Below are 13,997 nucleotides of genomic sequence, written 5' to 3'. Positions count from 1 at the left end.
CCACTAATAAGTCTCCGTATTGTCTCTCAGGTCTGTAGTATGCATGTGATACCCTGCGCTTTGCAAATATGCCTGAGAATTCTGAGCCTCATTTTGTAGGGTACATTCCTAGAGCCCTTTTCCCCAGCAGTGCAGAGTGGCTCGAGTCATCTCTCCTCCCTCAGCCCATTTTTCTTGTGATGCTCAGCAGTGTTATGGAGATAGATTTGCCATCTGTAATTACCAAACAGGCTTTTCTGCTTTGCCTAGACAGGGATCGGACCTTTAACTGTGCCGTCATGAGCATGCTGTCTTAGCTCCTGTCCCTGACTGGCTCAGATGATCTACTATCAGTCTTAACACTGATATGGAAAGGAATCTTTTGGGTAAAATGGTGTGGTTCATGTTTAGGCTTTGCAGCCTCAGCATTCTCATCCCCACCATTTTACTCTACAATGCTTTCTTCTAGGGAGAGAACTTTGGAGGGCCTCTTGCATCACATTTCTCTCTAGTTTTTGTTGCTCTAGAGTTACTTTTAACCTAGATATTGTCTTTAAACCTTTATGTATTTCAAGGGCTAGAAAATTATAATCACTAAACATCTCGGTTCAGAGCCATAGTTGTGCCAAATTTACTAGCCAGATTGGAAAGGCAGGACATTATAGCAGAAAGACCAAATGGGTAGGAGATGCAGGGCCCAAGCAAGCTGTGCCAATAACCTGTGGCATTGCTTTGAGCAACTACTCTGGTTCTCAGTTTACCCTCTTGTACAATTAGAAGATTAGAGCAGATTGTCAGTATCCCTTCTAGTTCTGACATTCCACATTCAGTGATAGAGTGTCATCCTGTCATTCAGGCCCTTTCCTAAAGAATATGCTCTATTCAAAGGTGTTAACAATAGTCCTAGTCCTGGGTAGGGGGCATAGAGGTATGTTATGTAGTGGGGAATATAGATGACAGAGAAACAAACGATAACAATAAAATTTTATTTAAATATTTTTAGGCATTTGAACAGATGTGCTGGTGACTATAGACAAACGGCAGCAGCCTTTCAAGCTGTCTTCCTGACACATGAATATGTGTAAAGGATTTTTACTCCTGAGTGTACATATGAGTTTTGTCTTTTCCTTTATGGTACCAGTTAATTTATGTGTTCTAAAACTTTATTAGCAGTTTAGTAGGCTTTACTAGTACCTGAGTAGTATTACACTAATGCTTAAGAGATGTTTGATTTTCCAGCCTATGATAGATTTCTTACAGAGAGCATGGAATAACCATTTAGCATTTGCCCACAACTGAGTGTGAATATTTTCCCTTTTTCAGTTTCTTTTTCCTGTTGTTCCCACTTTTTAGAAAGATTATTTCATTTTTGTCTTTGTAACCTCAGAGCCTAGTACAGTGTCTGGCACATAGTAAATATTTAATAAATGGTTCTTATTGGTTAATTCATTGTAAAAAGAATTTTTACTTCCTCAAAATGAAAATGAAATAGAGAAAGATAAGTAGAAAGTGGGATTTTAGCTGGAACTTGAAGGAAGCCACGAGGCAGAGATGAGAAGGGAGAGCATTGCAGCCAGTGCAAATGCCCTGAGTCAGGAGGTGAACAACAAAAAGTAGGTCAGTGTCACTGGAACACAGAGCATATAGGGGTGAGGGAGTAGTGTGTAAGAAGACTGGAAAAGCAAAGGATGGTGGGGAGATCATGAAGGACTTTAAAAGCCAAACAGGCATGGAGGTGACAGGGAGTCACCTGAGTAGAAACCTTCACTCTAGGAAGATCACTCTGATTGTTGAGTGAAGAATGGACTATAATGGGGGGCCTTGTGGCAAAAAGACCAATCAGCGGGCCATCCCAGCAGTCCAAGAGTGAGATGATGGGGGCCTTGCCATGCTGGTGGCAGTGTCAGAGGAGAGAAGGAGCTGTGTGCCAGAGACATGAAGAAGCTAAAATCAGCAGGCCTTGGTAAAAGATTGTATGTGGGGGTGAGAGGGAGGAGGCAAGGTTGCAACCTAGGTTTCCAAGCTGAGTGATTAAGAGGATGGGGAAATCTTCAGGAGTAATATGGAGGTTGAGAAGAGGGAGTGCTTGGGGGAAAAGATAATGAGTTCCATTTTGTACTCACTTTTTTAGATGTCTATGGGACATCCAGTTTGTGATGTTCAATAGGCAATTGGAGATAGAAGATCAAGTGAATTGTTTTGCATCTCCAGTCCCCTAATTATATAAAATCTAAAAAAGAAATCACCCTGTGCTCATTGATCTTCCTCACTCATGCAGCTAGGCATTTTGCATTGATTTCTATTTTGGTCTAGTCTTACTTTGTGGCATCATAGGCAGGTTATTAGGAGCTTATGTCTAGCCAGCAAATCCACAAATGCCAGGAGCCAGCTAAAGTCTGCCCTTCTACATCTTGCAAGGCCTCACTCCCACACATTGGTGAGATAATGTAAGTTAAAGTGCTCTGCCCCTTCTGTATCCCACATACACATGTAAGCCAAAAAGAATCTTTGTCTCCTTAATTAGTTTGTGAACGTCTTAATGGATAAACTTTCCCCTGCTACTTGTGTCCTCTCCAGTGCCTTACATTTAGTACAGTCGTTGACCTCATTTAACTTTACTATTTAAACTCCTAGAAACCCAAGACTTGAAACCAAAGCTAGGCAAAGGAGCATATATGCCCCTTGTAAGGCTTGGCAGGGGCACCTCCCTGTCTATGACTGTCTTAGAACAGGGAGAGTTACTTTAGTGTAACATATAGGACTTTTCACAAAAGAATATCTCTGTACCTCAGAGAACAGGATTAGAGGGCATTAATATCATGTCTGTTTATGAAGAATCAGATGACAAAGTATCCTTCACTGTATCCCTACATGTTTGCCCCAGTCACTGCCTGGCTTGCCTACCCATAATCCTCACTGGGTCTTAAGCTCAGCCCTCCACCCCACTCAGGTAGATATGTTAGTGTTGATTAAGCTCTAAGAATACAAGCTGCTCTTTGCTTACTCTTCTAGAGTAAAGCCATTCTTCACCATTTTTGTGGCGTGTCCCCTGAGCAGTCTGATGAAGCCAGTGGCCCCTTTTCAGAATAATGTTTCTTAGTGAAGCAAATGCTAAATTTCCATTAGAAGTTAGTGAAAAAAGATGGAATTTTTTTCCCCTCTGAGTTCACAGTCCCCCTGCAGTCTGTCCATGGACTCTCAGGTTAAGGACCCCTGTTTTATACAAACATTAAACCTCTGAGGCCTTATTTAATTTTTGGCAAAGCATTTCACATCCACTAACTAATTTGATGCCCAGCATACCCCTATGAGGCATACAGTGCAAATAATATTGTCTTCATTTTAGCACAATGCCTGGTATATGGTAGAGTTTAATAAATGTTTATTGACTGACTGACAAATGTGGAAATTGAGTCCCAGAAAAGGGTAGAGACTTATCTAGAGTCACTCAGGAAGTGGCAGAACCAGGGCTCCGAACTCTTTCTGTGTCACAGTCCTGTGATAGGTACCTGCTGACCTCCAAGCTGCTGTTCTTTCAGCTTGACAGAAACTAGATTGGGGACTGGAGGGGAATGCTGCAACAATCCCGAGGTGAGATGAGAGCCAGTCTGCAAATAATAGACAAGCAGCATTCATTCATCCTCTAGGCCGTCTTCACTGAGGAAGAGAGCCCCTCACTCAGGTTTCAGCCCAGCCATCTCCATCTCTTTCTCCAGGGAAGTATCTGAAAGCCAGTCGTGTCCCTGGTAAACTAACCCAGAGTCTGTTCTGTCTTAGTTGGTGAACAGACGGTTGTGCGGAGCTTCCCCATAGCGTCCATCACCAAGGAGAAGAAGATCACCATCCCAAACCAGCTGCAGCAGAACATGCAGGAGGGGATGCAGATCACGTCGGCCTCCTTCCAGGTACCAGGGAGGGGATGATGTGCTGGGGCTTAAAAGGGATCTGCCAGTCAGACTGCCCAGGCTCAACTCAGGAAACCTCTAACGAGGACCTGCCATGTCAGGCACTAGGGGATACAAAGGTTAAAAAAGATAAGGCACAGTTCTTCCCCTCCCTCTCCCCCAGTCCAGCTTACAGTGAAACTAGGGAGGGAGGACACACACACAAAGAAGGATGCTATGGGGAGGAGTAGCAGAGGAGCAAAAGGGATCCAAAGTGCTGTGAGAACCCGGAGGATAGAGAAGACACTGATAGTGTGGTGGGTGTGGGGAGACGCCACTCAGGAAGACTTTGTGAGGGAAATCTCTCCTGAGCTGGAGCTCGACAGTAAGCTGGCATTTACACATAGAGCTTTACCAGTATCATTTCATTTTTGTCCTCACAGCAACCTTGGGAAGCAGGTTTTATTATTCTCATTTTACAGATGAGGAAACTGGCAGGCAGAGCTTAAGGATTTGCCCATGATCATCACACAGCTAATAAGCATCTGAGGCTAGATCTGAACTCAGGGCTTCCGAGCTTACTTAAAGATCTTGAAGGAAAACACAAGTTGCAGGTACTCTCAACCAGTCTGCACGAATGCATGGAGTCAGAATAAGATGGGATAAGACTGGAGAACAACTAGGAACCTGTTCTGATTGGAATAGAGCTTATAAGGAACACTGTGAGAGAAGGCTGAAATGTAGATCAGATACAGATTGTGATAAACCTTGAATCCTTTGGGCAATGGAGAGCCATTGAAGGTTGAAGGATATATGAAGCTATATGAAGGTGGTATTGGAGAGGTGGGAGACTGGGAACAGGGAAACCAGTTGATAGGCTGTTACAGTAGTCCAGTCAAAAGGTGACAAAATCTTGAAAAAGGGAACATGGAGAATGAAACTGTTGATGGTGCGGAGAATAAGAGAGTAATAAAAAGCTTCAGGAAGAGTTCAGGCATATTGAGAGCCAAGCCTACTGGAAGGTAACCTTGGAGACATTGCAACAAACTCCACTGCCCCATAGCCACACTCCATATGGGGATAATCATCTTCCTCCTAATAAGAGACTGTGGTTTCAATTAGGGAAACTATGCAGGGAACTGTGGAGACAAGGTCTGGTTTACTCAGAAGAGAACCCTGTTAACAAATAACGTTCTGCAAAAGAACCCATTTCCCCTGACATTTCTCTTGGGGTACCTTTAAGTTTCTGTGATCTTGGAATCCTCAAGATACTATAGTCTGATTAGTATTAGTCAGAAGAAGTTAAAGTGGACATGAGACCTTAGAAACAATCTACTCCCAGAGGCCTTCCCTCATGGCCACTCCATGACACATGACACTGTAGATTACTGCCTCCTCCTTGGGTTTTCAGGATTCCTCTTTCCCTGTCTGACCACTCTTTCTTAGTCTTCTCATCCAAGTCCCATCCCTAACTATGCCTAGGTTTGACCTAGGGTTTTCTCCTGGACCCTCTTGTTTCTGTCTTGGTAATCTCTTCGGTTTCCATGGCATCACTTATCAGCTTTATACAGACAGCTCTCATATCTACCTCTTCAGCGCTCATCTCTTCTGAGCTCTAGTCCTACATCACTAGCGAGATACCTGGCGGGTACCTCCACTTACCATTTCCCATAGGTGTCTTTAATTAAGCATGTCTAAAATGTAACTCAAGGTGTTTTACCCTTAAACCCAGACTTCTTCCTAACTTCCCTGCTTCTGTCAATGACATCACCATCCTTCCCATTACCCTGGTTTGCAACAAGAGCCCTCCTTGCTTTTTCCCTGCCTTGTTCCTCATATCCAACCAGGTTACAAGACTCATGGATCCTGTCTCCAGAACATTTCTTGCATCCATCATCTTTTCACTACTCCTAATTGAGGCCATCATCACCCCTTACCTGCCACAACTCTTCCCTGATCAGTGTCCTTATTCTAGTATTCCATCTCCAGTTCATTTTGCACAACTGCCAAAGTGATAATTCCAAAAGCCTTTCCAAGAGGAACCTGTGAGTCACCCATTAATTTAGCTTCAATTTCCTTTTGTCTTCTGGTTTCATTTATAGGAAGAATGTCAAGAATGATATGATTTATTTCTTCCACTAATATGTCCACTCACTGGTTGCTGAACAAGGTTCTTACATTCCAAACACCAGTAGGTAAATTAATGTTCATATAGACAGTCTAAAGATAGTGATTCTTAGCCCTCTCTTCCCCATATTCCGTCTATCATTGTCTCAGTAAAAGCAGAATGTAGCCATGTAGGACTAATAACCATTTTGTATTTTTCTTTTTTTTATGGGTTACCATAATCAAGGATTGATCATCCAATGACAGATTTTGGTGGTGTCTTACTTAGTTCTTACTTGTAGACTTAGGGTCTGTGAGACTCTTAGTTCTTACTTAGGCTGATCTTAAGAAACATGTAGGCCCTGCCTGGTACTATATTGTAAAGCTCTGTAGCCTTTTAGGCCCCTCCACAGCTGGTGCTCCCCCGGCACAGGTTTTGAGAAGCTAGGGTCACCTCCCAGCCAAGATGATGCTCTCAAGCTGGAATTCATGGTAACTATTTTGATTAATAAGATTCAAATTCACTTAAAAGTGTTACTGGATGTTACTGGATTCATAATAACTCCATCATGTCTTTTCCTAATCAACAAATCCTAACAGTCTACCTGGTCATATAAATTCCAAAAACATTTTCACCCTTAAAAAGGGGTCATTACATTCAACAAAAGCTCTAAATGCTGTGCTGTGCTGAGATTCCAAGAGGGGTCCTGACCTCTCCCAACTAATTATTGAAGAAGCCAAACTATCACCCAGATCTCCCAACTCCCTGTCTAGGAAGCGAGTTTTCTGTGCATCATAGCATTCTTCCACATCCCCATCACTCTGGCCAAGAATCCTGAAAGCCAAGGTAGACCTTCCTCAAGATGGAGATAAATTGGTAAATGAGATCACTGTTTAGTAAAACTTGGTTTTCCCATTTCCCAAGGGCTGGAATCTGCTCTTCTCATACACTTTTGGATGCCTCAAGACTCTGAACTGCATTGGTAACAAAGATATTTTCATACTGCCTTGGACAACTGCCATTTGACTTCTTCTGACTGGTCAAATTGTCAGCCATTCCACAATGAACATCATATGGGCCATCCATGTGACTATGAAGTTTGGTCAGGAGCTCTCTGGCCCATCTGGGGGGAGACCTATTGGGCTATATGCCCAGGTGGAGAGAGTCATTGGGTGAGAGCAAGCTGCTGGCATAATATGGCATACATTTCCTCCAGCCTCTTGTGGCTGCCAGGGGGCCTAGTGGCCTTAGAATTCAGAAGATTTGGGTTTGATTTCTTCCTCAGGTGATTCCTGTTGTTTGACCCTAGGCAAGGCACTTAACCTCTCTTCTCATGAGTTTCCTCATCTGTAAAATGGGGATTATAATGACCACAGCATCTGTCTCACAAAGGTTTATGGAGATCAAATGTAATAATGTATATCAAATATTTTGCAAACCTTAATGTGCTACATACCTGTCAGTTAATAGTATTAGTTTATAGATTCCATTTCCTAGCACAGTAGGCACATAGTAAATGTGAGTGTAATTGAATTATAAACTGACAGTGGTGTATTAGCTACTTCACCCAATAAAATTATGGTAACAACGACTAATTGTATATAAATTTTTAAGCTTTGCAAAATGCTTCACATTTAATCCTCAGAACAGCCCTCTATGGTAGATATTAATTAGTATGATCATTCTCATTTCACACATGAAGATATGAAGGCTTGAGAGGTTAAGCAGCCTGCATCTGGTAGCACAGTGTGGGATGTGAGATTGTAGTCCTGTCTGCCAAGTCTGCCTTTCTCCTAACACCCTTGTTTTTCCTCAGCATAGATGTGGCATTCAAGAGATGAGTTATTTAAATGACGACAAAAGAGAAAGGCTAAGCCTTCCCTCTGAACCTTCTGCTGGCAGGCATCTCTGGAATGCCTGGTAACACATCTAATATGTTTGATCTCTCTGCTCTACAGCTGATCCAAGTGGCCTTTGATGAAGAAGTGAGTCCAGAGGCTGTGGAGGTCTTTAAGAAGCAGCTGATGAAGGCCCGCTACCCCCCATCCATCTTTAGCACCTTTGCCTTTGCTGCTGGCCAGACTGCCCCACAGGTCATCTTACCCAAGCAGAAAGAGAAGAATACTTCTTTCCGGTAAGAAGGCAGAGGAATGAGTGCATTCTCTCTTCACTGCCAGGCCTGATTGTGGGGCTGTTGCCAGGCCTTTAGTCACTTTGGTTTTTAAATTCGGTAAGATCACGATAAATTGTGAGAGCTAGAGTTTTCAATTCTAATTGGTTAGATGATCAGTATCATCAAAAGTATATTAGTACTATTGGCCAGGTTCTATATAACATGTACTAAGGAGGGGGGGGGAATATTTTTAAATACAGAGAAAAATTACACTATGTTTAGGTATAGGATGTTTGTAGTTGCCATTGATAATACACACCTAGCCACATGTAAAGTCTCCACCATCTTGGGACTCCTGTTATCAGTTCTACCAGACATCATAAAAAAATATAAATATTTTAGTATAAATATTTATAATTTAGTATAAATAATTATAAGCATAACTTTACAGAATATCTGTGCTAAAAATGACCTCAGCTCATCTAGTTCAATGCCCTCATTTTTACAGATGAGGAAACTGAGGCTCATTATAAAGGATTTGTCCAAAGATATACACCTAGCTAATTAATGGCTACCATGGAGCTAGAGCCCAAAACTCCTGATTCCCAGGCCCATGTTCCTGTGATGCTGCCAGACAGGCCCAAGAATCACTATGTTTTCCAACATGCCAAGACCTTATGCAGTTCTATTGGAGAGCAATGGGAAATAAGGGGAAAGAGAACAGGCCTTGATTGTAGAGAGTCCTGGAAGCAAGTTAGGGAAGTTTTGACTTGATGAAGTGAGCAATGGAGAATGATTATTTGTTCTAAATGAAAGAGTAAACCTTATATAGTGAAAGTGATGCTTGAATAAGAGCTAATCCAGCCACCATGCACACAGTGGTTTAGAGGATGTGAAACTAACTTGGGGCAACCAATCAAAACATTGTTGCAGTAATGTCCTTATAAGGTGAGAAAGGCCTGGGTCAGGCTGGCAGCAAGGGGATGAAGGAGGGGTACGTCTGTGAAATGTGTGTGACTATTAGAATTCAAGTTTGTTTGTTTTTTTCAAATTTTAATGAGTATTTTGTTTGATTTGTGATCTGTAGCACTTTTTCAAAAACAATAGTGAAAGGTGCCAAACGAGCAGGGAAAATGACCATTGGTCGCCAGTATTTATTGAAGAGGAGAACAGGAACAATTATGGAAGAGCGAGGAAATCGTCCTGGATGGAATGAAGAGGATGACATCTCTGGTACACACGAATTCTATTACATAATTGATTTATGTTTTTATTCTATATAGAAGACAAGAATCCTATTAGGGTCTGGACTCTGGAAAGGGCCCTACAGGTCATCCATCTAGTTTAGACACTCCTTTTAGATCTAAGAAAAATGAGGCTTAATGAGATTAAATTATTTACTCAAGATGGTACAGAAAATTGTTGGCAATGCCAAGACTCACATCCTGGCATAGAATTTAGCATCCCTCCAGCCATGATTTTCCAAGATCCAGATTTCCTAGAAAAAATTTTGACTGTTGACCAGAATCCCAGAATTAGACTTTGACAGTTCCCCATTGATCAAATGGGTTTTGTTCAGTGGACTCCATGTCTCACATATCAGAGCTGCCTTGCTATGTCTGTCCACATCAAGCTTGGGTTCACAAACAGTATTACCATTCAAACATGGTGAAAACCTAGAGGAAATCAAGTATTTTTTGTTGGTATAGTGTGTGTGTGTGAATGCATGTGTGTATGCACGTGCCAAAAGGGACAGATAACATACTCAAATTTGTCCTTCCTGTTGGGTTAGACAGAGCATGCTCTAAGGACTAGGCCCTCAGTGCTAAAAGAGGGCCACTTTCCCAGGTTCACTGAAAAGAGGAAAATCTGACAGGACTTGTACCTCATGGTGGACAGGAAGGGGACCTTAAGATCTTGTAGGTACTGCCTACACAAGTCTAGGTATGGTCACTCTCCCTACTTGAAGTTTCTCCCAATTTCAATCCATTTTCCACTCAGCCACCAAAGGACAGATCTGACTGTGTTAGCCCCTAACTCACTTAACTCCAGTGGCTCCCTATTACCTCGAGGATCAATTATAAAGCCCTCCTTTTGGCTTTTGAAGTCCTCCCTACTTTTACAGTCTTCTTATGCTTTCATCTCTTTCATGCTCTGTGATCCAGTGATGTTAGCTTCCCTGGTGTTCCTTGTACCTTCTTATCTTGTTTTCCCTCCTGACTTTCTTCAGGTCTCAGCTAAAATCCCCTCTTTGGCAAGAAGTGTTTCCTGGTGCTTCTTAATGCTAGTCCCTTGTCTCTGAGATTACCTACATTTTACCATTTAAAATATCTTATTTGTACATAGTTGTTTGAATGTGGTCTCCCCCATTAGAATGTGAGTTTCTTGATGGTGGGGATTGTTTTTGTCTCTTTAAATCCCCAGTATTTAGCACAGCAAAGACACAGAGTAGGCACTTAATTAATGTTTGTTGACTCATTAGCCATCAGGGTCCTACATAGCCAGAATATTGATCTAGTATTGTATTTGTTTGCCTATGGACCAAAGACCAGTTTAGGCAAGTGTAGAGAAGCTTATCACTAGAAGGATGCCCAGTAAGAGATCAGTCTTTTATTGGCCATAGAAGCTCATTATGCATTCTAATGAACATCCTTTTATCTGTGTCAGTGTGGGGTGGGCACACACCAGGGAAATCATAGATCCTTGAAATATTACTGTTAGAAGAACAGATGAACCATTTCACCTACATACAAAGATATCAGATGAGAGAAGTCTTAGAAGAACAGAATAGAAAGCAGTGACATTTTAAACAAAGTCTATCTGGGAAACAGGCAAGAAGCTACCACCAAAAATCCAACTGGTAACTTCTTCTTCTCCCTACTCATGAAATCACAAAGATACGCTTCTGAAACCCACCACTGGAGAAACCCTTCCAGATAGGCAAGTAAAGAGCATTCAGCTATTGGAAACAGACCAGGGTTGAAGTATAGGGCAGGTAGAAACCATCTGTAGTTACTTTATTTTACAGATGAGGAAACTAAGACTTTAATAGCCGTGTGACCTTGGGCAAGTCACTTAACCCCAATTGCCCTCCAAAAAGCAAAAAAATTAAAACCTTTTTTAAAAAAACGGGGAAAAACATCTCATCTCCACAGTTTCTGTGGACTAAGGTGGCAGTTGATGTATATAAACAAATTATTACACACAATCTTTTTTATTTAAATATTTAATTTTTAATATATTGAGTGAAATGACTAGAGTTATTTAGAACCTTAGACTAATTTAAAACATGTTAGATCCCTGAGTATCAGAAAATTGGGGTTCTAGATCAACCTGGGTTAACTTGCCTTCCCCTGTTTGATTCTCCACATTATCATCTCTCAGACGAAGGGTAAGATGGGCTTTTAAGGACCCTTCCAGCTTTGATGGGCAAAATCTATACTTAGCTATAACTCTCTTCAAATCATCTAGTTCAGTAGCTCGTTGCTTTCAGGGAATATTGGCCACAGCACTTGAAAAAAAAGAATTATCCTTCCACAGGCATAGAATGTTCTAAACTCCCAAATGAAAGTAGACCCAGCTTCCATTATAAATATTCTGCTATATTCTTCCTGGGAGGATTCTAAAATAAAATGAATAGCAAAATGGCAAAACGGTAATAATAATAACTTGGATTTGTAACCCCCGGCCCAAAACCTCAGTTCCAAATTTATATGAACCAGGTTCACTTTGGGGCATTTCTCACAAAATTACACTCTTTGGCTCTAGGTTTCCCTTAGAAACATTAGAAATTGGTTCATGAGTCCTGGGTTTGGAATCAAAGGACCTGAGTTTACATCCTTGAGTAGTGAAATCAATTTACCGTCCAAAGGATGTCAGGACTGAGTTTGTACAGCAATTTTGCTGGAGTTGAAGGTCACCAGTGTGAGACTCTGATATATTCTTTTCAGCCTCACGTCCCATCACAGCCTGCCTGGCCTTCATAAACAAACCTAACTAAAATAGGAGAGCTTGGATATCAAGCCAAGTTGGAACTACTTTTAAATAACAAGAATTTGTTTAATGGCACTGAGGATATGGGTAAAATGGTGATAAAATTAGCTCTTGGCATTAATTTTCCTGAACATCCCCCATCATTCCTGAAAGAAAATACGTCTTGTAAATGTGTCTGAATATGATGGTTTTCTATAAAGAGTAACAGCAACAAGGAAAAAAAATGCTACCTAGACATTTATGTGTGATATTCTGACCATCTTTAATTGCCTTTTGAATTAAACCCCTCTATAACAAATGAAAGTGTCTCTCAGAAGTTTTTAGGTGCTATTTTTTTTTAGCTTTCTCCTTTCTTATAAATGTATTTTTATTATCAAAGTTTCAGATGACAATGAACTACCCACAAGTGCAACCTTGAAGGCTTCTGAAAAGTCAACAATGGAACAGTTAGTGGAACGTGCCTGTTTCCGAGACTATCAGCGTTTAGGTCTAGGAACCATAAGTGGCAATTCTTCCCGCTCAAAAGCTGAGTATTTTAGGATTACTGCTTCAAATCGGATGTATTCTCTCTGCCGCAGGTGAGTGTAGTTCTGTCTTTATGTTCCCCCTTCCATTAGCCTTCTCAGTATGTTCTCATGCATACAGGACAGGTGTTCACTCAGAAAGTCCAAAAGAAGTTTTCCCCACCATGAGAAAAGCAGGTCCCTCCTTCAGAGAGTCTGTTCTTGCCGCATACATATTTCACATCAAGGCAAGAGGTCCTTTTTTCTCCCTAATTTTGCTTTTTTTTCTTCATTATATTACTTTTGGTCAAAGATTTCCTTTACAATTTGTTTCCTTCCAGAGTTTTTCTTTCTTTTTTTAGTTTTTTTTCCAATTTATTTACTTTTCATTTTCAACATTCATTTCCACAAGATTTTGAGTTATAAATTTTTCTTCCCATCTTTCCCCTGACCCCCACCCCAAAATAGGAAGCCTACTGAATACCCCTTCTACCAGTCTGCTCACTTATATCCTCCTTCACCCCCCCCCCGCCCCAACTTTCTAGTAAGGCAAGATGGATTTCTATACCCCAATGCCTGTATATCTTATTTCCGAATTGCATGTAAAAAAAAAAAACAATTATTTTTAAACATTTGTTTTTAAAACTTTGAGTTACATATTTTTTCCCTTCTTCCCTCCTTACCCACTCCCACTGGGAAGATAAGCAATGCAATATAGGTTATACATGTGTAGTTATGCAAAACATTCCGTACTGGTTATATTGTGAAAAACTAACTATATTTCCCTCCATCCTATCCCACCCCCCACTTATTCTATTTTCTCCTTTGACCTTGTCCCTTTTCAAAAGTGTTTGCTTCTAACTACCCTCTCCCACATTCTACCCTCCCTTCTGTCATCCCCCTTCTCATTCCCTTCCCCCTATTTTCCTGTAGGGTAAGATACCCAATTGAGTGTGTATGTTATTCCCTCCTTAAGCCAAATTCAATGAGAATAAGGTTGTCCCATTCCCTTCCACCTTCCTGTTCTTCCCCTCCACTGTAACAGTTTTCTCTTGCCTCTTTTATATGAGATAATTTACACTAATCTATCTCTCCCTTTCTCCTTCTCCCAATAAATTCCTCTCTCACCTCTTAATTTTATTTTTTAGATATCATCCCTTCATATTCAGCTCATCCTGTGCCCTCTTTCTATGTATACATGTACACACATCAGAGTTTTTCCTTTGGCAGATGAGAGGGAGATCAGTCTGACACAAGGTCATAGGGCAAACTTCACAGAAGAATCTAGGACTGAACTAAGGCCTGAGGAGGATGTAGCACTCTGGCAGATGAGGAAGAACAATAAAGGGATAGATAGATAGATAGATAGATAGATAGATAGATAGATAGATAGATAGATAGATAGATAGATAGATAGA

The 13,997-nt window shown here is 41.1% G+C and overlaps 1 protein-coding gene across 2 annotated transcripts in view; it reads left to right on the top strand.

Moving 5' to 3' along the window:
- SBF2 (SET binding factor 2) overlaps nucleotides 1–13,997 on the top strand; it is a 526,457-nt gene that overhangs the window by 417,932 nt on the left and 94,528 nt on the right. For both annotated transcript variants that reach the window (XM_069091201.1, XM_069091202.1), the window contains exons 23-26: nucleotides 3,757–3,884; nucleotides 7,929–8,104; nucleotides 9,171–9,316; nucleotides 12,456–12,654. In XM_069091201.1, coding sequence (XP_068947302.1) covers nucleotides 3,757–3,884; nucleotides 7,929–8,104; nucleotides 9,171–9,316; nucleotides 12,456–12,654 — 649 coding nt within the window. The remainder of the gene's footprint in view (nucleotides 1–3,756; nucleotides 3,885–7,928; nucleotides 8,105–9,170; nucleotides 9,317–12,455; nucleotides 12,655–13,997) is intronic.

Source organism: Petaurus breviceps, unplaced genomic scaffold, assembly GCF_028583685.1.
Source record: "Petaurus breviceps papuanus isolate PSGF00001 unplaced genomic scaffold, PetGlider_PUasm1.0 188, whole genome shotgun sequence".
In the NCBI taxonomy this organism is placed as follows: Eukaryota; Metazoa; Chordata; class Mammalia; order Diprotodontia; family Petauridae; genus Petaurus; species Petaurus breviceps.
The sequence above is the reverse complement of the archived record's forward strand: the minus strand, read 5'-3'. Positions and strand labels throughout refer to the sequence as shown.